At 45.5% G+C, this 24,193-nt stretch overlaps 1 protein-coding gene across 4 annotated transcripts in view; it reads right to left on the reverse strand.

The window, feature by feature from the left end:
- The window catches only part of SHC4 (SHC adaptor protein 4), an 80,724-nt gene that overhangs the window by 32,806 nt on the left and 23,725 nt on the right, over window positions 1-24,193 (reverse strand). For all 4 annotated transcript variants that reach the window (XM_075897209.2, XM_075897210.2, XM_075897208.2 and 1 more), the window contains exon 2: window positions 16,196-16,266. In XM_075897209.2, the coding sequence (XP_075753324.2) occupies window positions 16,196-16,266 (71 nt within the window). The remainder of the gene's footprint in view (window positions 1-16,195; window positions 16,267-24,193) is intronic.

A 24,193-nucleotide genomic window follows, 5' to 3' on the forward strand; every position in this document is an offset into this window, starting at 1 on the left:
ACTGACTTAGGCTAGTTTGGTTCAGGCTTTTTCAGAACATTCAGCTATCAAAAAAAAAATCCTAAAAACATGTTAATCATAACAGTGCTCAAAGCCAGATTTCTAAAGTCCAGACTTCCTATATGGGGACAGGATGAAAGTCAGGCAGGAGCTCATTCCTTACCCCAGCTACTTGAGGACCATAGCTTATTCTGTACTGGTTCTAAGGGTGTTACTACCAGATGTTAACACAGTTGGCTTGGGATGGCTTTTCAAACGGTTTTCTTTTTTTAAGGACAGCGTGACAAAGTCACAAAAGAAGAACTAAGTGAAAAAGGGATACCTTTGTGCTTAAGTGGGAAGAAATTTAGATGGACTGTGATGACAGAATTCACTAGGTGGTCACAAATGGAGTGTTATTGATAAATGTGTCATTGCAAACCATTGAACCCACATGTCATTTTTCTGAAGAAAAGAAAAATCAATAACAAGTTTCCTTCCATCAATCTCTCCTCTCTACTGTATATTACTTACCCTGATTAGAGGCACTGATCTCACACCAGCTTCTTAATGGAAGCAATGACAGTAGCTTTTTCCTCTTCGTATGTCTGTTTTTCCTCTGTCACAAAGGCAGCTCAACAGAAAGCTACATTGCTGTGGCTCAGAGTGTTTATAACTTCTAGAATACTACATGAGTCATTTGAACTCTAACTACCAGTTTTCATCACCTAAGATAAGTTGGGCAATAGAGGCTCATGTAGTTTACTGCTTGCATATGTTATTTCAACAGGGGTCATCTTTTTAACTGTGTCTTATTACAATTGTTTATTTATGATGTACTGTAGGTGATGTGTGAACTTAGTGCACAGGTAATGAAAACATGGTGGTCCAATGGTTAAGGTACAGGACTAGGTCTCAGAAGACATGAGTTCTGTTCTGTTTGCTGTATAAAATCTGTATAATCTTAGACAAAACACTTCTCTGTGCCTGAAAAATGTGGATAATGGTACAGGCAGTCCCCGACTTACGTCGGATCCGCACTTACGAACGGGGCTTTTCTCGCCCCGGAGCTCACGGGCGGCGGGTCGCCACCCGTGTCCTCCGGGGCGAGAAAAGCTTCTCCCGGTCTCCCTGGTCTGCTAGGGGGGTCCAGCAAAGCCGCTGGACCCCCCCAGCAGACCAGGGATACCTGAGCAAAGCTGCCGCCCAGGCAGCGGGACCCCCGCTGCCTGGGAAGCTTTGCTCCTGTCCCCCTGGTCTGCTGGGGGGGAACCAGCGGCTTTTCTGGACCCCCCCAGCAGACTAGGGGGACAGGAGCAAAGCCGCCCAGGTGGCGGGGGTCCTGCTGCCTGGGCGGCTTTGCTCCCGGGCAAACGAGCAAAGCCGCCCAGGCGGTGGCTTTGCTCGGGTGTCCCTGGTCTTCTGGGAGGGTCCAGCGGCTTTGCTGGACCCCCCCCAGCAGACCAGGGAGACAGGAGCAAAGCCGCATAGGCGGCATCCCGCCTCCTGTGCGGCTTTGCTCGGGGGCAAAGGAGCAAAGCCACACGGGCGGCAGGGTCCCTGTGCAGCTTTGCTCGGGTCTCCCTGGTCTGCTGGGGGGGAGGGGGTGCAGATAGTGCACACCCCCCCCCCAGCAGACCAGGCTTTTGTTGCGGGACGCCTCGGGTAGAGCAGCTGGGGTGCTGCCTGGTTGGTCCTGTGGGAACCTACCGGCCAGTGCCCCAGCTGTTCTGTCCCAGGCTCCAGATTCAGCAGCTGTTGAAACTGATCAGGCTGATTCCAGGAAGCTGGGGGCAGAGCAACTCTGCCTCCGGCTTCCTGTAGTCAGCTCCTGGTCAGTTTCAGTGGCAGCAGCTGAATCTGGAGCCAGTTCCGACTTACATACAAATTCAACTTAAGAACAAACCTATAGTCCCTATCTTGTACGTAACCCGGGGACTGCCTGTATTTAGTCACTTTTGAGAAGCCACATCCCTCACGTCAGATTTTCGTATACCCCTACTTTAAAACATGCTGATATATTAAAGTTGGGGTATACATCAGCACGTTTTAAAGTAGGGGTATACGAAAATCTGACGTGAGGGATGTGGCTTCTCAAAAGTGACTAAGTACCATTATCCACATTTTTCAGGCACAGAGAAGTGTTTTGTCTAAGATTATACAGATTTTTCTTATAATTTTTTGTATACCCCTACTTTAATACATCAGCATGTTTCAGCAGCCACACCACGGGCAACGGCTTCGACTGGTCGGCTGACCCAGGTGAGGGTAGCCGATGGGCTCTGAACCATCGGTGAGTTTTGGGCTTGTCACCCACTGCACGTGAAGACTGGATCTGGTGGACTGTGCGGAGGAATCACCATGTGGTCAACGGGCAGAAAGGCAATTTCCAGCAATGCTTTGAGGACAAGATCATGCCAATGTAGACACAGCCTTAGGGTACAACTTGCAAAGCAGCTGAGATGAGCAAAATACCTGAATGGGCCAGATCCTGAACTGGTGTGACTGGATACATCACCATTGGTTTCAATGGAAGTTTGCCAGTGTGACAGCAGGCTTAAACAATGGATTTGCATAGCTCTTGGCAATGAGAATTGCCAAATCTAATTTAGAAACAATAAACACTAAACCCTGAAAGTCATGGCAAGAAATGTAGTTAGAGAGCCAATACATGGTTAATATGGGAAAAAAAACAGATTCCTAGGCACAAAATCAAGCTCTAAATTGGTTAAAAAACAACAACAAAAAACCATTCATCTTCTCGGTCCGTACTAAAAAAACCAAACTAGCCCAATATCATATAAATTAACGAGATAGGTTTATTAGCCTACCTCCCAGCAGCCTGGCATTTCACAGCTTTGAACTTCAACTTCTCTCTCCTAGCTGAAGTAACAGGGCTGGCTCAGCTTAGCTCCCTACATTGGGCCCCGGAGTACAAGATTTTAGTGCCACTTGTTCAGTGCTGCTGGTCTGTCTGTCTGCTCCCTGTCAGTGGGGTTGGGCCAGCCCTCAGCAGGGCTGTGACTCTGTGTGCTACAAAACCTGGAGCAGGGAGCCAAGGCCAGGCAGCATGGCAGGGCAGCAACTATCATTGCAGGGTGAATGTGAAGTGAGCTTGCCTTACAACTGTCCCCTGTGCCAAAACCTCCTATCTCCTGACAGGACACATCTTGACATATGGGGAGGTTTGGACTAGGACAGAACACCGAGGCTGGTTATATAGCTACAGGTCTAGAGACACTGAACAAAATCAAAAACAAGGACATCTGGCAACAGATAAATGATTGGGTTCTTCAGTCAGGATAGTCTATAGAGAATGAAAACATCCAAAGCAAAACTGATAACAGTTGAGCTCAGTCTCATACTAGAAAATGAAACCTTGGGCGTACCCATCCACTCAAGCAATTTTCAGCAAATGAAGCAATAGGAGGATAATTACTCAGCAGTTTCCATTACTTGTACTGTTCAGTGTTGATCATCTACTCCCTTGTCTCAAGTATTAGCTGCTGAGTGTCCATGGATGGCTTTTTAGACAGATTCATAGAACTGGAAGGAACCTCTAGAAGTCAGTAACTCATGGCAGGACTAAGCACCATCAAATAAAGCCACTATAATGGTTGAGTGAACTAGCCACACTCAACCAGCCAAATAGTCACATTGTTCAAGGCAGCTAGCCACACTCAACCGGCCAAATAGCCACATGTGGCTAGTGCCTTGCATGTTGGACACCACAGATCTAGACCAGAGTTTCTCAACCTTTTTTTGGTCATGGCCCACTTCTGAGTCTCATTCATCATACGCCTGGCAGTTAAGTTTGGGTGGCCCCCTCAGAAACTTACTGTGGTCCCCTAACATTCCATTTTTTTCCATGTGGCCCCCTAGAAGTAAGGCATGGCCCTCTGGGGAGCCATATGGCCCACGTTGAGAACCACTGATCTAGACCATCCCTACCAGGTTAGATAGACATCTGTTGGGATGATCTAGATGGTCCTTAGTCCTACTGTGAGTACAGATGACTGGACTTGACCTCTCAACATCTCTTCCAGTTCTAGTGGTCTGTGATTCAATGATGCTATATAATTATAACATAGATTAGTGAGAAGGAGAAACTGTGATGGATAGGAGTAGTGTTGGCCAGCACTCGGTGACTAAAGGGTTAAACTCAGGTAGCTAAGGGTGTTAGTAGGGAGCCAGAATAACCAATGGGATACAATGTGGAAATTTGAATTGTAAATATACACCTGCTGCCTTTTCTCTTTATGGGGAGTTTCTTTTAAAACCAGAAGCTGAGGGAACAGGATGATTCAAATCCAGGCAGGACTACCAAGCCTCCAAAGAATTTGGGGAATAGAAATGGACTGGATTGTGAAGGGATTGTGAGTAAATAGGGGGAAATGTATATTTAGTTATGATCAGGTTATTTTCTTTGTTTTGATGTTTGGTTAAGCTTCTCTGTGTGAATTCCATGTGCCTTCCATCCCCTACTCACCATATCTAAGCTGCAGCCCAAAGAAAAACCCTCTTGCGCAATGCCACTACACTGATTATTTTCAGGAATAACGGCATTGCGCAAGAGGGTTTTTCTTGCACAAGAAGGGGCAGTGTAGACATCTCCTTCTAGTGCAAGAGCCTCTTCCGCAAAAATGGCAGCTCATTAGGTATGCAAATGAGGCTCAGCAATATTCCACGCTTAGTCTCATTTGCATACTTCTGGTGCAACCACCTGCCAGTATAGTCATAGTCCTTTTTCTTTAAGTGATCATTTGATTCTTGTGTAAGCAGGGTCAGGATACGCTCTACCCTGACATCTGGTGGTGAATTGTGGCAAGTGGTGCAAAAAGACTTCACGGGCTGATCTTGTTACCCCACCTAGTTTGTGCTCACAGCAGCCCAAATGGTCACTTTGGCTACTGTGGGATCCCCAGTCTCTTGGTTATTGAGGCAGGGGGGATAAAGTGTTGTTACCCTGATTATGTGAATCAAGGACAGTGGAATAGTGGAACTGTTTTATGTCAGAGGGATTTGCCATAAACTAAGTAGCACTCGCTAGACAAGGGGCATTGGTCCAAACCCAGTCAAGCTGAGAGAGGCTGGGGACAGGTATGTGGTGGTGGGGAACAGTCTGGGGGCCTTAAAAAACCCACCAATTGCACCCCCTCCTCTCTCCACTGTGGAATATCAGAGCTAATTTGGATTCCATTAGAAGTCTAGTTGCAAACTGCTGAGCTGACTTCACGGTGGGCCAATGGTGCACTAGCGCTGAGGCTCCTCTACTATGAGCTGAACTTGCTGAAGAGCTGAAATCTACTATGAGCTGAAATCACTGTGTGCTGTGGGGAGCCTGAAGCTATACTGCTGAGCTACTAGCAGAGCAGTTTGCAGGAATGACCAGTGGGTGCAGGCGGCCAGCAGAGCAGCTGGCAGGGATGACGGGCGGGCGGCCAGTAGGAGCAGCAGCAGGCAGGCAGTGGAGCAGCTGCAGGAACAACCAGCTGGCGGCCAGGGGCATGGAACGAGACGGCTGGCGGAGCAGGGCAGTTCGTGGGACAGCTGGAGCGGCTCATGGGACAGCAGGTGGATTGTGGCAGAGTGACTCGCGTTAACGGTGGCAGCAGAACCCTACTGAGAGGTGGAGCCATTGGCAGACCACGTAAGGTGTATCAACCCCCGCCCCCTCCATTCCACCGAGGTTGGGATGGTAAAACCCTGCTGGTGAACTTTTGAACCCTGGGGCGGCACTGACCCAGGACAGAGACTTTTGGGGTGTCAGACTTTGGGTGATTTTTTGGGTTGCTGGACTCAAGAGACTGTTGGGCTACGTCTACACTGGAGTGATCTTCCACAAAAACTCTTTAGCGCAAGAGTTCTTCTGCAAAAACTCTTCCAAAAGAGAGTGTCTACACTGGCATGTGCTTTTGCACAAGAGCATCCGTGCCAGTGTAGACGCTCTTTTGAACAAGAAAGCACTGATGCCATTTTAACCATAGGGCTTTCTTGCGCAAGAAATTCATGTTGCCTGTCTACACTGGCCCCTTGCGCAAGAACAGTTGCGCAAAATGGCTTATTCCTGAGTGGGAGCATCAGAGTTCTGGTGCAAGAAGCCCAGATTTTATACATTAGAACATCAGTTTATTTGTGCAAGAACACGCGGCCAGTGTAGACAGGGAGCAAGTTTTTGCGCAAGAGCAGCTGTTTTTGCACAAGATCGCACCAGTGTAGACACAGCCTTGGGGTGTTGGGACTTTGGGTGACTCTTGGCTGGGGGTGGGTCTTTGCTCATGGTTGGTCTATGAATCCGTGTTGCAGTGTTTTCCTAATTTAATGCTGATGTCAGTTACCTCATGTTATTAAAGATTTTCTGCTATTCCGAGGCTCTGTGCTTGCAAGAGGGGAAGAATTGCCTCTTTGAGGCACCAAGGGGTATATGTAAGATTTCCTAGGTCACTGGGTGGGGGCTCAAGCCGGTGTTGTATTTTGTTGTTGGGAGGAGACCCCTAGATACTGAACCCGGCCCTTGCTGCTATTAACTCGGACTGGCAGAAGGGTTACACTTGTGTTCTGAAAAGTCCCAGGATGTCTGTGTGGCTATGTCTACACTGGCGGCTTTTTGCGCAAGAAAATGTCCACACTGCCATGTGGGAGCTGTGCTTTTGCGCAAGAGCGTCCATGGCAGTGTGGATGCTCTCTTGCGCAAAAAAGCTCGATAGTCATTTTAGCCACAGGGCTTTCTTGTGCAAGAAATCCCTGCCGAGCGTCTACACTGCCCTCTTGCACAAGAGCTCCTGCACAAAACGGTTTACACCTGTTAAAGAGTGTAGCTCTTGAGCAAGAAGCCCTCTCTTACCATGCCATATTGTAAATTTCCTTGCGCAAGAGCGGGCGGGCAGTGTAGACACTCTGCAGATTCTTGCGCAAGAACAGCTGTACTTGCGCAATAACCCTCCAGTGTAGACATAGCCTGTGTGTGCCTGCCTAGACTTAGAAGTCAGATATCAGAGATTACAGTTCCTTTCCTTTCCATAAGCTCTCTATTGTAAAGGAGCTTGGGGAAAAGTCAAGTGTTTCTTCCTGGTTTTCATTTGACCATGGCAGCCCATCTCCCAGAATCAGTGAATCTGGGGAGGTTTTGAAAGCAGAGCCTATAGAGGCAAGGTATTTTTAAGGTCTCTTGAGAGGCCCCACCCTCTGCACTTGGAGTGCCAGACTGGGGAACAGTCCTCACATGGTGACAGAGCGGTGGGATCATTTTAATCCAGAAACACAGACCTCGGGATGTTAGAGAGAGAGATTTTTTCTCTTTGGAAGGTCTCTTGCAGGCCTTCACCTTCTGCACTCAGAGTGGAGAATGGCCCCGACACCCTTCTAGGATGAAAAAGCACTTGTATTAATAGATTTAGAGAAACAAGTGGATTTTAGCTTGCTCTTTCAGGAACACGTTTTCAGCTGGCATCAAATAAGCTTCCAATTTTGTAACCTGCCTTATCACAGGCACCTGAATTTGTGGATGTAGATCTGGTAGTTAGGCTCCAAGCCGTTGAATCCACATATGCAGAATGGATGAATGTGTACTTCTGTGGACACTGGAACTTGTCTGTACATTTTTACACTTAAAAATCTGAGGCGGTGCCTGAAAATGTGGTTCTTATTATCACATTCAGAACGAAACGATGTGATTCCACTCTATACTTTATTCCAGTTTTTTGCAACTGCTGGGTCACGAAAGGCAACTCGGGGGTTGAGAAGGATTGTAAATTTTATTACAATCATAAGCAAAATTTTGTTCCAAACTCTCTGAACATCTCTTACCCTTCCAAGTTAAATATTCTCTGTCAATCTCTCAAAACAAACACAAAGCCATGCTATAGGCTTATTATCATTGATATATTTTTAACTCTCCCCCTTTCTAATACATAGAAGGAGGCTGTGGAAAGATTTTTTTTACTTCAAAAAGGGTAGCCAACCTGAAAATGTTGAAAAATGCTGTTCTAAAGAATCCAGGGGTTTCAGCAGCTCTGCTGGATTGAAGGAGTCTGAATTTCCAGGAAACTTCAGAACAAAACGTTCCTACTAGCTGGCTGCTACAAACCTGTTTAGTGGAAGGCAACTTCCCAGCTGTGTGCGACTTGCTCTCTGGAATTTGACTTTCTAGAAGAAAACTGGTTGCAGCGTTTTATCTTTTTCCCCGCTCTTAATTTAGAGAGCTCCCAATAACAGTAGACCACTTTGTTTATTGTTTCTCCAAGCGAGAGTAAAAGAAGAGATGTGGGTTGATGTAAGGGAATAAGAATGCTGTTGAAGATTTGTTTTAAAGCATTTAAAGGCCTGCCTATGCCATCTAACAGAAAGGGATTGTGTGGCTCAACAAAGTAGAAAGTAATCATCCAAACAAAGTCAGCCTTATTTAGCCAGCCATTCATGTCACCCCATTGCAGATGCCCTTAGCCCTAACAATCTTGCCTGATCATTTTCAAATTTACAAGTTAATGCAGCAATCCAAGACCCCCAACCTCGTCCCCTCTTCCCATAAATGTCTAAGTATAATTTCTAATAATGAGCTTGATTTATGAGTGAGAGTTAGAAGATGATAGGGAATTAGCCCCAGGGCTCAGTGGAAGAATGAAAATGCATGTTTACAGTACAAGAAAAAGGGGGCAATTGGTTCATGGGAACAAATGACAAAAATTATTAGCTTTCCACAGAGCAGGGCCACAAACTAAAACCATAGATCTGAACACTCTTGGACCTTTATGTGATTCAGCGACAGACATTTTGTACACAGCCCTTATTTTTATAATGGAAAGAACTAAAAACACATTGTAAATGATGCTGAATTCTAGGGTGGGGAGAGAGGAGGAATGGGAGCAGAGGGTTTGCGCCCAAATAACTTGATCTAAGTGCAACTCTAATCTCTCCACTGGGGAAAGCATTTTGCCCTTGTGAACATTCACTAAACAGGATAAATGCCAAAGAGAAGTGTTTCAAAGAGGGGAAAACCCCTCTATTATTCTTTTTTGGTTCACGTGTGCAATCTAAAGATAATTTTAGAGCATAACTATACATAACATTTTGACAGGAGTATAAATCTGAACGTGGCAGGCATTTTTTCAAACAGGTCAAGAAATGTATGGTTTCAAGTATACACCAATACCTCGATAAATCACTCTGTTTCTAACCCTCCAAGAAATTGAAGACATCTATCCCATATCCTGTCCTTTCAGGCATGAGCACATGACTTGCTCCATTAATTTCAGTGGAACCAAAGTCATCCAAGATACCCTGCAGTCCTGTGGAACATGCCATATGGAATCTTTGCTTTGTTGTGTGCAGTGAATTCCGTCAGCTTCTGAAAGCCAGTTCAAGCCTCTAGGTTATACACTGACCTTGATACAGAGTGGATCATGCATGGATAGAAATGGACGTTCAGCATGAAAGTCCAGTCTCACAGCATGCACATGTGCACTTTGTAAAGGAGCAGCCAGAGCGTGTCTATATGCAAAATTGGTTTAGTTAAACTGCTTCAAAATGGCAAATGAAATGTAATGTTGATAAATGTAAAGTAATGCACATTGGAAAAAATAATCCTAACTATACCTACAGTATGATGGGGACTAATTTGGCTACAGCTACTCAAGGGAGATCTTGGAGTCATTGTGGATAGTTCTCTGAAAACATCCACTCAGGCTATGTGTATACTACAGGCTTCTTACGCAAGAAGCTTTTTGGGGAAAAGAGCAAAAACTTCTTGCGCAAGAGAGCATCCACGCTGCAAAGTGCGTCAAAAAAGGTATGTGCTTTTGCGCAAGCATGTGTCCACACTGCATGGATGCTCTCTTGAAAGAAAGTGCTGATAGTTATCTACAGAATGGCCGCCAGGGCACCTGTGCTTTTTCCTCTTTCCTGTTTTTGTGCAAAAAAATCCTGTTGCCCATCCACACGCACCTTTTTGCGCAAGAATGCTTGTGCAAAAAAGGAGTTATTCCTCATAGGAGGAGGAATACCTACACTAGAAAAAAACCCTCTTTTCTTTTGTTTTACTTGCGCAAAAACATGCTTGAGATGTGGACGCTCCGCGAGTTTTTGCGCAAAAACACTGTCGTGTAGTCCTAGCCTCAGTGTGCAGCGGCAGTCAAAAAAGCAATTAGAATATTAGGAATAATTAAAAAAGGGATAGAGAATAAGACAAAGAATATCTCATTGCCTCTATCTAAAACCATGGTATGCCCACATCTTGAATGCTGCATACAGATGTGGTCGCCTCCAAAAAAGATATATTGGCATTGGAAAAGGTTCAGAAAAGTGCAACAAAAATGATTAGGGGTTTGGAATGGGTCCCATATGAAGAGAGATTAAAAAGATTTGGACTTTTCAGTTTAGAAAAGAGGAGACTAAGTGGGGGGGGGGGGGGAAGGGGAAATATGATAGAGGTCTATAAAATCATGACTGGTTGGAAAAAGTGGAGAAGGAAAAGTCATTTACTTATTCCAACAATATAAGAACTTGGGGTCACCAAATGAAATTTATAGGCAGCAGGTTTAAAACAAACAAAAGGAAGTTTTTCTTCGCTCAGTGCACAGTCAACCTCTGGAACTCCTTGCCAGAAGATGTGGTGAAGGCTAGGACTTTAACAGGGTTCAAAAAGGACTAGATAGATTCATGAAGGTTTGGTCCATTAATGGCTATTAGCTAGGATAGGTAGGAATGGTGTCCCTAGCCTCTGTCTGGAAATGGGTGACAGGAGAGAGATCACATGATGATTGCCGCATGGAGCCCAGGGATCAGTGGGGGACTCACCCGGGCTCCATGCAGCACTGCCATTTTGAAACGCCGTGGGGAGCTTGGTGTCAGGCTCCTCACAGCATTTCAAAGCAGCAGTGCCACGTGGAGACTGGGATCAGCTGGGGACTCCCCTGCTGACCCCAGGCGTCACTGCGGCAGCACCACACGGAGCGCCCGGGGTCTGGCCCCAGGCTTCACGTGGCACTGACACTTTGAAGTATCCCCTCTGCTTCCCCCCTTGCTGGCTCTTTCTGATAGAGGCAGCAAGTGTGGGGGGTGAGGGAGCGACTAGTCAACAGGCTATCCCATAAGCATTTGTTCATCGGATAGTCGAGTAGTCGACTAGTCCTTCACATCCCTAGTGTGTATGCTGTGCCAAGCTGGGGACCCACTCTTCCCAGCAGCAAAGCGGATATGCTCTAAGACAGTGTTTCTAAAAGGGTACCGCAGAAACGCTTTCAGAAACACTTGAACTGACCACTCCACTTTGTTTCTGGACCGGAGCCAGAGCCACAGAGCCTCGTGGCTCCCATTGGCTCCGTTTAGTCCTTTGGAGCCAAGGGGAGCTGCGGGAAGTGGTGTGGGCCAGGCCACCACTTCCCATGGCTCACCTTGGCTGCAAAGGTTGAAACCAAGCCAATGGGAGCCGTGAGGCTCCATTGCCATGGTGCTGGTACATAAACAAACCGGGGCGGCCAATTAAAGTGTTTCCATGGTAGACCTTCAGAAACACTGCTCTAAGAGACTCCTGCACAGAGCTCTCAGACCAGGGGTAGGAAAGGAGAAGGTGGCTTTAAGACCCCTCAGCATGATCCTGATCCTGGTCTGCTCTTGGCACTGGAGAGATTCCTGCCATAACTTAATCAAGCCGTGGGGACCTCTCCGAGTTACAGTTGCCTTCCTAACATTAGATACTACAGCCACAGCCTGGACACATCTCTCTTGCCCTCAGCCTCACACTCCATGCCAGGGCTGTAAACTGTCTCTGCAGTTCCTGGACTGGGGGAATCTCCCCTCAGTCAGGTATAGCAAGATGAGGGTCCCTACATACCATTCTGGCTCTTTTATGGGGCACAAAGGGCCTGATCAGGAGTGAGGGTTTCACCTTCACTCTTTTCTTCCTTGATCCATTGCCACCTGTCCACAAACAGACTGACCCTGCCAGCTACCCAGGAAAAATCTTTGTCCTCCTCCTATTATAGTTTCCTTGCACCTTCTGCCATCAAAGGCAGTCTAGCCAGCCTCAGCAGTGAGTACACTAACACTGCTCAGCTGTGAGCTGCACAACTACTTAGCTTGCTTGCCGTTGTCTGACTTGTTGCCTCTGATCCTAGGATCTTGCCTTGATCTGACTGTGAGGGATATAAACAAAAGCCATTCGAAAGTGTCTAGCATCAAATCCCTTTTCCTGCACAAAGTCTGAGTAAATAGGCTTTGTCCAGGGGAAATCTGCAGGGAATGACACTCTACAGCACACGTACGTAAAAACTCTATAGCATCTAGTGCAGCGGTTCCCAACCTTTTCCAGATGGGGACCCATTTTGATTCAAAAACAGGGGGAGAAGAGGGGCAAAGCCACTTGGGGAGATGCTTGGCCACCCTTTTGAAATGTAATGGCAACCCATATTTGGGTCCCAACCCATAGGTTGGGAAACCCTGATCTAGTGTCACCATTGGGTACGTTCATTATTATTGATCAGCACAAATGGAATTACCCGTGCAGTATAAAGACAATTCCTGTTCCATGCCTGTAACTGTAGCCTACATATTTTATACAGCATTTGTTTGGAGAGGGAGGCAAGTCCAAAGAAAGGGACTGAAGTAGTGGAGAGGAGACATGGAGTTTAGATAAATGTTCTGTGTCTGTAAAGCAGAGCAACTTGACTAGAAGAGTCCAGACACATCCTGAGGTAGGGGGTGGCAGTTCTTGGGCATGTTCTGCATCTGTTTCTGGAGCTGTGCCAAGAATTTTCACTACAAACAAGGAGTCTTGTGGCTTCCACAAATTCACTAACCAGTGAGCCAATCTGAGCTCGCTGGGGAAAGGTTTATAAATACAGAAGTTAAGACAGTGCTGTGGATTTAGCTGTGAGATTTGCCTGTTGTGAGGGCAAAAAGCCCCAGTACAATACCTCTCTGGATACAGACTATGGTTTCTATCTTACAGCAACTGAGGACACTAGTCATCTTGTTATCCCCATGCTAGCTGTAAAGCACCCCAGGTTTTTCTTTGGTGAAAGCCTCTGAAGAAGTATTTGCAAAAGAACTGAAATGCTGCCATTCTTCTTGAGCTCTGAAGTTTTCAAGTGACAACTTAATAAGGCCATATTATAAGAAACTGAGAAAACATCTCTGAAAGGAGATCATCTGGGAAGGTGATTCTCTGGGTGTTTATGTAAAGAAGTACAGATGTTATGGTGAAACCTGCCTTGTAAATTTATGTAACAGAAGTAAAGTGGGAAAGTCTGGAGAAGAAATAGTAGGTTTGGTGTAGAATGGATCTCCCTGGTCCGTCACCCTCAGGACCTTACTGGTCCTAGATGAGAGATTTTGCCGAATGAGGGTAAATAATTTCTGGCCCTCTGACAGAGGCATAGCGAGGGTGTTATGCACCCAGGGGCAAAGGCAAAATTTGCATGCACACTCCACCGATGCTCCGCGGCGGGGCCCCAAATCTGGCGCACAACTGAGCACAACTCTGCGAGGAGGGGACGGAACTTGTACCGCGTCTTCCCCCACCCCTTCCAGTTTGGGACCGGGCCCCCACACACACTAACCCAACGGTGGAGATGGAGGAGGGTTGGGCTGGGAGCAGAGAGGCCGGGAAGAGGCTCCAGCCACCGGGGGTGGGCAGAGGAGCAGCAGGTGAGCCGAGGGATGACAGGGGGAGTGGAGGAGAATTAAATTGGTGCCCCCACTCAGCATGGCACCTACGGCCAACCTCCTTCCCTCCCTCTGCCACTGTTCCCCTGCTGCCGGCCCCACCCTCCCCACCCCACTGGGCTTCCTGGTTACCCATCCTCCCCATCCCACCAGGCTTCCACTATATTAAATAGCTGATTGTAAAGAAACTATATGGCTCCCTCTCTCAGACTGTCTTGAATCTGTTAACACTTACCTGCAGGTCTTTACATACCATAGCCCTGAGGTTTAAATCTGTGTAATACTTTCTCAAAACAAAAAGTAGTCCTGTGGCACCTCAGAGACTAACAATAATATATGGTATAAGGTGAAGTGGGTTAGCTTACTATGAAAGCTCATGAATCTGTATTTGTTTTAGTCTCTGAGGTGCTGCAGGACTACTCGTTGTTTTTACAGTTACAGACTAAATTGGCTACCCTCTGAGAGTTTCTAAAAGGACAGTGCTTTAGCCTACATTTCAGCAAAGAGGTAAGCTGTTGTGCAGGAAAAAAGGAAGCATAACAGGTTACACACAACGTTGGGTACGTACTCAGCTGTGCCTCCCCTGATGTTCTTTGTGCTACCGCAGATACACTGCTATTTATATTTGCACTAGGCAGTTACAGTATGTGTAGATGAGCAGGGACTCTCACCCAGCTTGTCCTGTCGATAAAGCTTTAGACACACATTCTGTGGCTACTTGGGCCCAATTTTGAAAAAAAAATGTCCCTTTTTTTTTTTAAAAGACATGCTATCAAAGTAAAAAACCTAAAAACAAACAAACAAACAAACAAACAAACAAACAAACAAACAAACAAACAAACAAACTGTTTTCCCAAGTTGCAGATACCTTAGATTATCAAAACTGAATACATTTAAAATAGTCAGTATTCTTTCAGAGTATTTATACTAGTTTCTCAGCTAGGAGAAGAAGAATAGGCTAATCAATTTTGCTTTTGCTTCTAGTCAATTGCTCATTTATAGAACTTCAAATTCTGCTGTGCTAGCCCAGCATCAGAGTTGTAGATGTGTTTTAGGTTTGCACTTTGCTGTCACACGTACTACAAGGGGCTGCAAACTCTCACTGGAATTTTTTTAAGTAATGGAAACATTTCTATTGTTAAGTTTTAATATTGTTCATGTTTGCAAAACCTAAAGTTTGGGCCAAATTGGACTTGGAGAATTTCCTTTAAACAATTACTTGTTTGTTATTTTCCAAACAATCCATTGAGAGCTCTATTTTGTAAGTGTAATAACATACTCCGTGGCATGCAAAGTTGTGAGATAACTTCACTTTTTAGCCTCTAGAGCTACCAAAGATAACAATTTGTTGGTCTGGGTGTTAACTGCTGACTTCCATGAGCCAATGGAACTTCACCTACTTCTTTGATCTGTGAATGATTAGCTCAGGGTTCCCTGTAAGCTGTGCACTTGGGCAGCCATCCGGAAGAGATTCAAATGCTACCCCGTTGATTAATCGAGTGCTCACTGACACCCGCATGTGTTTCTACTGGTGGTGCACATCTACATGTGCCTGGGTGCCCATAACAAAACTAATTTTTCCCATGAATGGAAAACAATAGAAGGAACACTGCTAAGGAATTGCACAAACACCCCACCAACACTGTACGGCAAGGCCCCAAATCTGGTGCACGACTGAGCCCGACCCTGCAAGGAGGAGAGGGAGCTTGTACCGCATCTTCCCCCACCCCCTCCAGTTAGGAGCAGGTCCCCCCCACACACACTAACCTGCTGGCAGAGATGGAGGAGGGTTGAGCTGGGGGCAGAGAGGCCAGGAAGAGGCATAATAGCTTCTAACAGCCATCTGGGATGGCTGTGTGCATGAGTTGATTATAAGTGCAAACAGCTTCTAATTTAAATTATACAAAAATCATGGCTGCATTAAAAGATATTACACAGGAACTTTAAAGACAAACTTAGAACAATTTCGTTTTCAAAGGTAGAGGTTTGCTTCCGACATTCAGCTTCGCATAAAAGCCTCATGGCAAAGCTCTGCCGCATCTTATCAAGGGAATCAATATCCTCTTCGGCAACTTCAAATATTAGTTATATTGGCCCATTTCAAACCACTTTTGTAATTTTTCACATTCCTCTTGACTTAATCTTGTTTATAATACTCTCCTGGAAGCTTAAAACTTTTCCTTCCCTTCTCTGAAATCTTCAAAACCACTGCAGAACAGAAAGACACCGTTGGGAATTCCCCTGGGAAGTAGGTGGTGTAGTGGGCACCTACACCAATCTCGCATTCCACATCAGGCATTGAATATATTGTGTTCCTGTCTGTGTCCAAAACAAAGAGTGGAAGAGAAGAGACCTCAGGATGGGGGTCCTGTGTAGTGTTGGCAGTGAACACAGCTTATTTTTCAGGACAGATGGGGCATATTGCAATCATCAATATTTTAGATCACCACTAAAAACACACACAGGAAACTGAAAAGTTAATCCACATCTACGGCTTCATATAGAAATTAACTTCCAGGCTTTGTATTAAGCTGGATATCAGTCACCCACCGCTTACCTGGTGACTTGTGTCCTGGTGCCAAAGTCCAGAGACCTCATTGACTGCAACACTTCAATACAGCCCATGTACTAGAGTGGAAATGGAGAGCAAAAGAAATTACAGCTATTGAAAAGAACATCTTGAAAAACATGAAAGGATTCATAACTGGGTAATTTTGGCCCTTTAAGGGCATTAAATACACACAGAAACATTTGTAGAATCGTTTTCAAATCTGCCCCTCACTACTGTATATACTTTATTTGATTGTATAATGTAATTGACTAAACCAGGAATGCAAACAACATAGCATTAAGAGGAGGCAGGGCAATTAATATACACAAATATCTAACCGCCTCCCCTCCCCCCGGCCCCTGCTTATCCTTGGCCATCTTAGTGCAGTTTACATCACTCCATTAGGGTTACCATAGGTCCAGGAGGAATGAGAGAGAGGCGGTGGTGACATTGATGCATTGGCAGAAGGGCCAATGTCCTGCAGCGTGGTCAGGCAGAGAGGGAACCTGCATGTCACATGAAAGAGGACAGCATGGAGCAAAGTATTGGTGGGCACAAGCAGAGGGGCCTTTGGATCCAAACTTGTGCAGATTCAGTGGCTGGCGATGCCTGCGTATGGGGTGGGGAGAGCAGACACTGCTATTCCAGTCCACAGCAGCATGTGTAGAGGGAGCAGAGGAGCCAACAGACTTACCAGGCTCCCAGGCAAGGTGTGGGGGCCAGCTCCATGCTCCCGAAATGGGGAGGGCCTCAGCTTCACCTGGAGTGTACTGTACCACCCCTCAGCCCTCAAAACATCGCACCCTCCCTCAGCCTACAGTGCCACCTGGAGCGTGCTGTCCAGGGCTGTGGAGCACGCCGCATCGCACTCTGGAGGCAATTTAAAGGTCCCAGTAGCAGTGGTGGTACCCAGGAGCCCCAGGCCCCTTTGAATCACTGAGCCCTGGGGCAGTTGCTCCCTTCTCCCTGGGCCTGGGAGGGACTGTACCATAGAGCACCAACTTGCTCCTGGATCTACAGATGGATTCTGTCTTTCCAATCTATGGTACGCACTTGATTTCCCTGCAACAAAGCTCATTCATATGGCTTTGGTGCAGGAATAGGAGTGAAACAGAGCACAAGAATCAGATTCTCTGTGGAATCCCAAGATGTTTTAGCCCAGAGATTCCTTTGGTGGACAGGAGTTAATACAGATTTGTTTGTTCAACTTACCCTGCATTCAGCTTCACTATTTTCTAATGGAACAGTATGTATATATTTATTTAAGCACTGAAAACTTATAATAAAAATGTTAAAAAATCAGCATGCATAACTTCATTGTTTTCCAGGGTTCTTTTGAAATATTATCCCTGTTTAGATTACTTTGCAAATAGCAATGATACCGCTCCAGAAGACTCCAAAATTAGGAAAGACTTCTGGAAAGATGTCAATAATTATCTGAAAGATTAGCTGACCTGCTTCCCTAATGAACATTTTGTGACTTGGTAAAGGACGTTGACACCTATTTTACTTGTTAAAGACATTTCTATTTAGTGGGAACCCAGATATCTTTGGCAGGCATGAAAATATGCACAAAGCCTCAAGTTGGAATGAGGCAGAGCTCTGATCCTGTACCATAAGGTCAGCATTAAAACCCCATCTGTTCCCATAATGCGTCGCTCCAGTGAGACAAAGAGGTTTCCAAATCTGGAAAGAGAGACTGGAACAATTTCAGAGCACAAAGAACGAACCCTTCAGCTCATGGTAAGTAACCATCTACAAATAAGATGGACGAAAGATTTGAAGTTAGCATTGTTACAGTATTTTGCATATGTTGTGTAGGTAGCCGCAAGTCTATTTTATCCTGCTTGCACACAAGCTGACAGGATGAGGGGACATGCAGTGTGGAAGATATTAAAGAGAGCAAAACATTGTGTCATCTCTACCTGAACACGTGTTTGCCCTTTTTTTGTTGTTTTCTTTCAACTAACATCAAAGTAACCAAGTTTTATTCTCTGTATGTAGAAAACATCCGAGCACAGGAATACTTACATTTTCAGAAGTCGCAAGTGATTTTGAAGGTCCACTGTGAGATGTTTTAAAGCAGCTTGATTTTTCAGGGGGTGCAGTGCTCCTGCCCACTGAAATATCAGGCTCCTTATAAGGCATCTCAAGTTGAAACCCAAAAACAAAGGCACCCCAAATCACTGGTTTACAGGACAACAAGAAGCAGCAGTTGTAAGTTCTTCAGCTGAGTTAGCCACGTGGCTGCTGTCTTTTTCTGAATTAAAACCTCTGTTGATTAATGAAAAGTACCACAGGAAGGAGATTATGGAGTGTTCTTGCAGAAGCTACAGCTGAAACTAGCCTAAGGATCTCTGAAATGACTGTTACAGAAATATTTTTAGTGAACCTGAGTTTTGTTCCGTTCCATTTTTTAATGGTACAAAGTGGGATTTCTGCTCTTGGTGCCATTGTCCTGCAGGACTGTGATTTAAAAATTAAAGTGATAGAAATGTAGCTGTGTTAGTCTGGTGTAGCTGAAACATAAAACAGGACTATGTAGCATGTTAAAGACTAACAAGATGGCTTATTAGGTGATGCGCTTTCGTGGGCCAGACCCACTTCCTCAGATCAAATTGTGGAAGAACATTGTCACAACCATATATACCAAAGGATACAATTAAAAAATGAACACATATGAAAAGAACAAATCAAATTTCAGAACAGAAGGGAGATGGGGGGAGGTAAATGTATGTGAGCTAATGATATTAGAGGTGATAATTGGCATTACCACACTAATACCAACCCTGGTACCTTCCCTTGCAAGAAATCCCGTTGCCAGCTTTGTTCACATATTCACTCTGCTGATACTATTATTGGACCTAACCAAGTGAGTTATGTGTTCTTGATCTTATATTCCTGCGCATCCAGAAATATAATTTATGTTATGTGCCGAAAGTGTCCATCTGCTATGTACATTGGACAAATGTCTCAGACACTTCGCCAAAGGATCAATGCCCACAAAACAAATATTAGACAGGATCACAAAGAAAAAACAGTTTCTTGCCATTTCAGCCAGAAAGGACATTGTCTCACTGACTTGATTACCTGCATCCTGCTTCAAAGGCCTTTTAAGAATACACTTGAAAGAGAATCCTCTGAACTGTCATTCATGCTCAAATTCGACACTTTACACTTAAGTTTGAATAAAGACTAATTACCTTACCCATTACAAAGATAGCTTCCCCAATTATCACCTCTAATTTCATTAGCTCACAGACATTTACCTCCCCCCCATTCCCCTTCTCTTCTGAAATGTGATTTGTCCTTTTCATGTGTGTTCATTTTTTTAAATTGTATCCTTTGGTATATATGGTTGTGACAATTTTCTTCCACAATTTGATCTGAGGAAGTGGGTCTGGCCCACGAAAGCTCATCACCTAATAAACCATCTTGTTAGTCTTTAAAGTGCTACATAGTCCTGTCTTTTGTTTTAAAAATTAAAGAGATTAAAAATCTCTGAATTATACAAAGCAGCATTTATGGAGAATCATGTTTTCCCTCCTCATTAACTAGCTCCCACAGAGGGAGCAGCTAAGCATGCCACTCAGAAAAGCATTGCACAAGTCTGTTTACATGCACATATTTTAAGCTCCATTTTCTGTCGGAAGAGTAACTCAGTGAGCTGTCTGGCGACACTCTGCTACCCTTGATGAAACGAAAGATTCAGAAGAGTGAGTCATATTCTGAGCTCATATGATGATGAGTAAGTTCACCCTTGCATCCTGAACAGATGCGTGGGAAGCTACTCTTAGCAAAGATGAAAAAAAATCAATACTAGGTTTTTGCAAGAGATTACTCTGAGTGGAACTGATCTTATTCACAACAGATGACTCCTTGATTAAAACCTGAGTAGAGGAAATGCATTAATATAGCAGCTTCCTCTGTTCTCTGATGTGTTTACTGTTCATGAGAGACCTAAAGATACATGATCCCTAGAGGCTGAATCCCCAAATCTCAGAGAGAAAAAAGCAGGTAAAAGGATAGAAAGACAATAGGGGCCGGAGTCCAAGAGAAATTGGCCAAAGAGAATGGGAGAAGCTGATCAAAGGGAATGGGAGGGAAATAGAAGGCTCTGCCAATGGGATTCAGGAACTTGTGCAGAAGAGGCCGCTGCCCGCAAAGCAAGCAAAACAAGGACTTAAAGGAGACTGGAGCCCCTGCTAAATAAAGCAAGAGAGACTGCCCTAGGCTGTAAAAAGTGTGATGCCTTGACTTAAGTCAGTATACACTGGAGCTGGAAGTGTCATTCCTAGTTCTGATAGACGTGTCCACGATAGCACAGGTTGAGTAGTGCCCTGCCAATAGAAGTGTAGGTGTTGTGGCATCAGCAACAGGATGGCCTCACCACCCAAATACATAGATAGTGTTGGGCTCTTAAGTGTTGCCCTAACTACCCTAGTGCCCTTCCCTAACAAAATCCTCTCGCATGAATTTACCTGTGCTTGCAAACTGGGTTAGCTGGCATAGCCTGGGGAGTGGGCTAGAGCCTGATTTCTGCTTTCACTCTGGCTGGTAACCATTTTGCAGTGAGGATTCAGGCTCGCCCATCTGAATGCCAATGAGTCGTCCACTGCCATCCCACAATTCCCTGTGTGCACCCTGAAGGATGGGCAAATTATCCCACAATTCACTGGAAAAGAATAATTAAGGCACTCAGCTCACTGTACTACATGGAATATGTCCTCAGAAGTCCTTGAGGTACTCACACTTGCAGCAAGGACAAAGTAACTCTGATAGGGCTTTGCCTTGTGGCTGCTCAGACAAAGGGGAGGATAACCCCAAGTGCAAATCATCTGAGCTTACTCTGCAGTGAAGAATGACTGACTGACTCCATTTGGAAGTAGAAGTGGAAGCACTGGCTTCAGGAACTAGCCCCCTTAGTATGGAAGGAGTTTGGCTGGAGTCTGAGGCTGCCGAAGGATTGCTAGGGCCAGTATTCTCCTGGCTTCCCGCCTTTTATTAGTCAAGCAAGCATCTGGTATAAATGTTGCAGAAGTAAGAGGGAGTGGGATTGAGCCTTTGCGAGTATGACAAAGTATCTGTTAAACTAGACAACCAAGATGGAGCTACTATTAGGTGGGTACACAACTGGTTGGATAACCATTCCCAGAGAGTAGTTATCAATGGTTTAGTCATGCTGGAAGGGCATGAGTGGGATACCCCAGGGATTGTTTCTGGGACTGATTCTGTTGAAAGTTTTCATCAATGATTTAGATAATTTCATAGAAAGTAAATTTATCAAGTTTGCAGATGATACCAGGCTGGGAAGGGTTGCAAGTATTTTGGAGAATAGGATGAAAATTCAAAATGATCTGGGAAAACTGGAGAAATGGTCTGAGGTAAATAGGATGAAATTTCATAAGGACAAATGCAAAGTACTGCATTTAGGAAGAAACAATCAGTTTCGCACATACAGAATGGGATACGATTACCTAGGAAGGAGTATTTCGGAAAGGGATCTAGGGTCAATAATGGACCACAAGCTAAGTCTGAGTCAACCGTGTAACACTGCTGCAAAAAAAGCAACATCATTCTGTGATGCATTAACAGGAGAGTTGTATGCAAGACACAAGAAATAATTCTCCCGCTCTACTCTGCACTGATTAGGCTTGAACTGGAGTAATGTGTCTAGTTCTGGGTGACACATTTCAAGAAAGGTGTAGGCAAAATGGAGAAGCTCCACAGAAGAGCAACAAAAATGATTAAAGGTCTAGAAAACATGACCTATGAGGGAAGACTGAAAGAATTGGGTTTGTTTAGTCTGGAAAAGAGAAGACTGAGAGGGGACATGATAGCAACTTTCAAGTACCTAAAAGGGTGTTACACGGTAGGGGAGGATTGTTCTCCTTGACCTCTGATAGGAAAAGCAGCAATGGGCTTAAATTGCAGCAAGGGAGGTTTAGGTTAGATATTAGGAAAAACTTCCTAACCGTCAGATGGTTAAACACTGGAATAAATTGCCTCAGTATGTTGCAGAATCTCCATCCCTGGAGATTTTTAAGATCAAGTTAGATACCTGTCAGGGATGATCAGATGGTGGTTGGTCCTGCCGTAAGTGCAGAGGATTGGATTTGATGGTCCATAGAGGTCCCTTCCTGTTCTATGATGCTCTATATCCTAACCCTAGTGATGTAATAAAATACCTTGTGGTCTAAGATATAATATTCTATATATTTTCTCCATGTTATATTATGCTTTTGCATATAAAACTATCAATACCAATGTTGCTCAGTTAAGAAAGTAGTTAAAACCTCCACGGGGCTGCCTAGAAGAAAGGATGCCTACTCGAACAATACCTAGGGCAGGGGCACCTTAAGGGTATGTCTACACTACAGCGCTATTTCGAATTAACTTAATGGTTAATTCGAATTAAGCTAATTCAAAATAGTGAATCTGCACACAAAAACTATTTCAAAATAGCATTTTGCTATTTCGAAATAGCACGTCCACACTGAGTGGACCCTGAACCGAAGTTAAGGCTAGCTGGAACCAGTGCTGGCAGGGCATCAGGTTAGGACTTAGTTTGTGGGGCTGTTGCCTGAGGCTAACTGAGCTCCATGCTTAAAGGAATCCTACCCCCACCCCGGACAGACAGTTCTCAGGGTTCCCCGCTTGCTTGTCTACCTTGATGAGGGACAGCAAAGCAGTCCTGTCTTGGAGTGCCCCAAGTGCCCACACTCAGGAAACCACAGCACTCGGCCACATGGAGCCAGAGCTGCCCCGGGCATGCCGGTGTGTCTCGTGGGGTCATTGCCATCAGCCTGGCTGCACTTGCTGCAGGCTGCCATCCAGGGGGTCCACTGAGGGGCTGTCAGGATCCAGGAGGTCCTGCAGGAGAGCGTCCACCCCAAGGAGCCCTCAGAGCCACCCCGGTCCTCCCCACCAGGGGCTCGTGCCCCATTCCTCCCTCACGTTCTTCCACTTACCCCTCCCTAGCCCCCCTTCCTGACATCAGACAAAAACCACGTCTGTTCAAAAACAGAAACTGGGTTTATTGAACAAAACTGGGAGGGGGGGAATGAACCTCTGGGGAGACTGGGAAAAGGAGGTGGGAGAGGGGAAGAGAGAGAGTAGAAAAGGGGAGGGAGAAACTTGGGAGGAGGGAACTGCAAGGGGGAAGGAAGGGGAAGAAGGGGGAGGGGAAGCTCAGGACCCAGAGTGTGGGATCTCACCGGACCAACTTGATTTTCATGCTAACCTGCTCCTGGGTTCGCATGTGGCCTTTGGTGGCCAGGCTGGCAGCTATCCTGCCCTAGACGGTCACGTTCCTCCATCTAGTGCGGAGATTATGGACGTTGGGGGCATTCCCCCCAAACTTGAATAAGGTCCATGATCTCCCACCCTGGACCAGGAAGGCGCCTGTCTTCTCCAGCCCGTCAGGCTCCTGGGAGCTGGCAGACTGCTTCTGGGGAGCGGTGGAGGGCTGGCTGCCAGTGGCTTTCTGGCTCATGTTTTGGGGCCACTGCTGGCTCTGGGCTAGAGGCTTGGAGCTGACACAGGCACTGTGGCCAGGGTCTACCCCTTTAATGGCTCTGGGGTTGGGGGGAGAGAAGAGTAAGTTTTCCTGGTTGTGCCCAGAGTGGCCACCAGGGCTCTCAGGGAAGGGCCGGAGGCCCCCTATTTCGAATTAAGTGTCTACACAGCACTTAATTCAAAATAGCTATATCGAATTTGGCGTTACTCCTCGTAGAATGAGGTTTACCAAATTCGAATTAAGCGCTCCGCTATTTCGAAGTCAATTTTATGCTATTTTGAAATAGCAGTTTGCATGTATAGACACTGTTGAAGCTGTTATTTCGAATTAACTTTGCAGTGTAGACATACCCTTAAACATTACAATGAAATGTGCTATTCCTACACAAATTCAAATTCAGTCTTGGAAATGCACCTTCCCCTGGTCTGACAGTGACTGGCTGAGATCAGCAGCCAGGCAAAGATGGGCTGGCAGATATTAAAGCC

Source organism: Pelodiscus sinensis, chromosome 14, assembly GCF_052426305.1.
Source record: "Pelodiscus sinensis isolate ZL-2025 chromosome 14, ASM5242630v1, whole genome shotgun sequence".
Taxonomy (NCBI): domain Eukaryota; kingdom Metazoa; phylum Chordata; order Testudines; family Trionychidae; genus Pelodiscus; species Pelodiscus sinensis.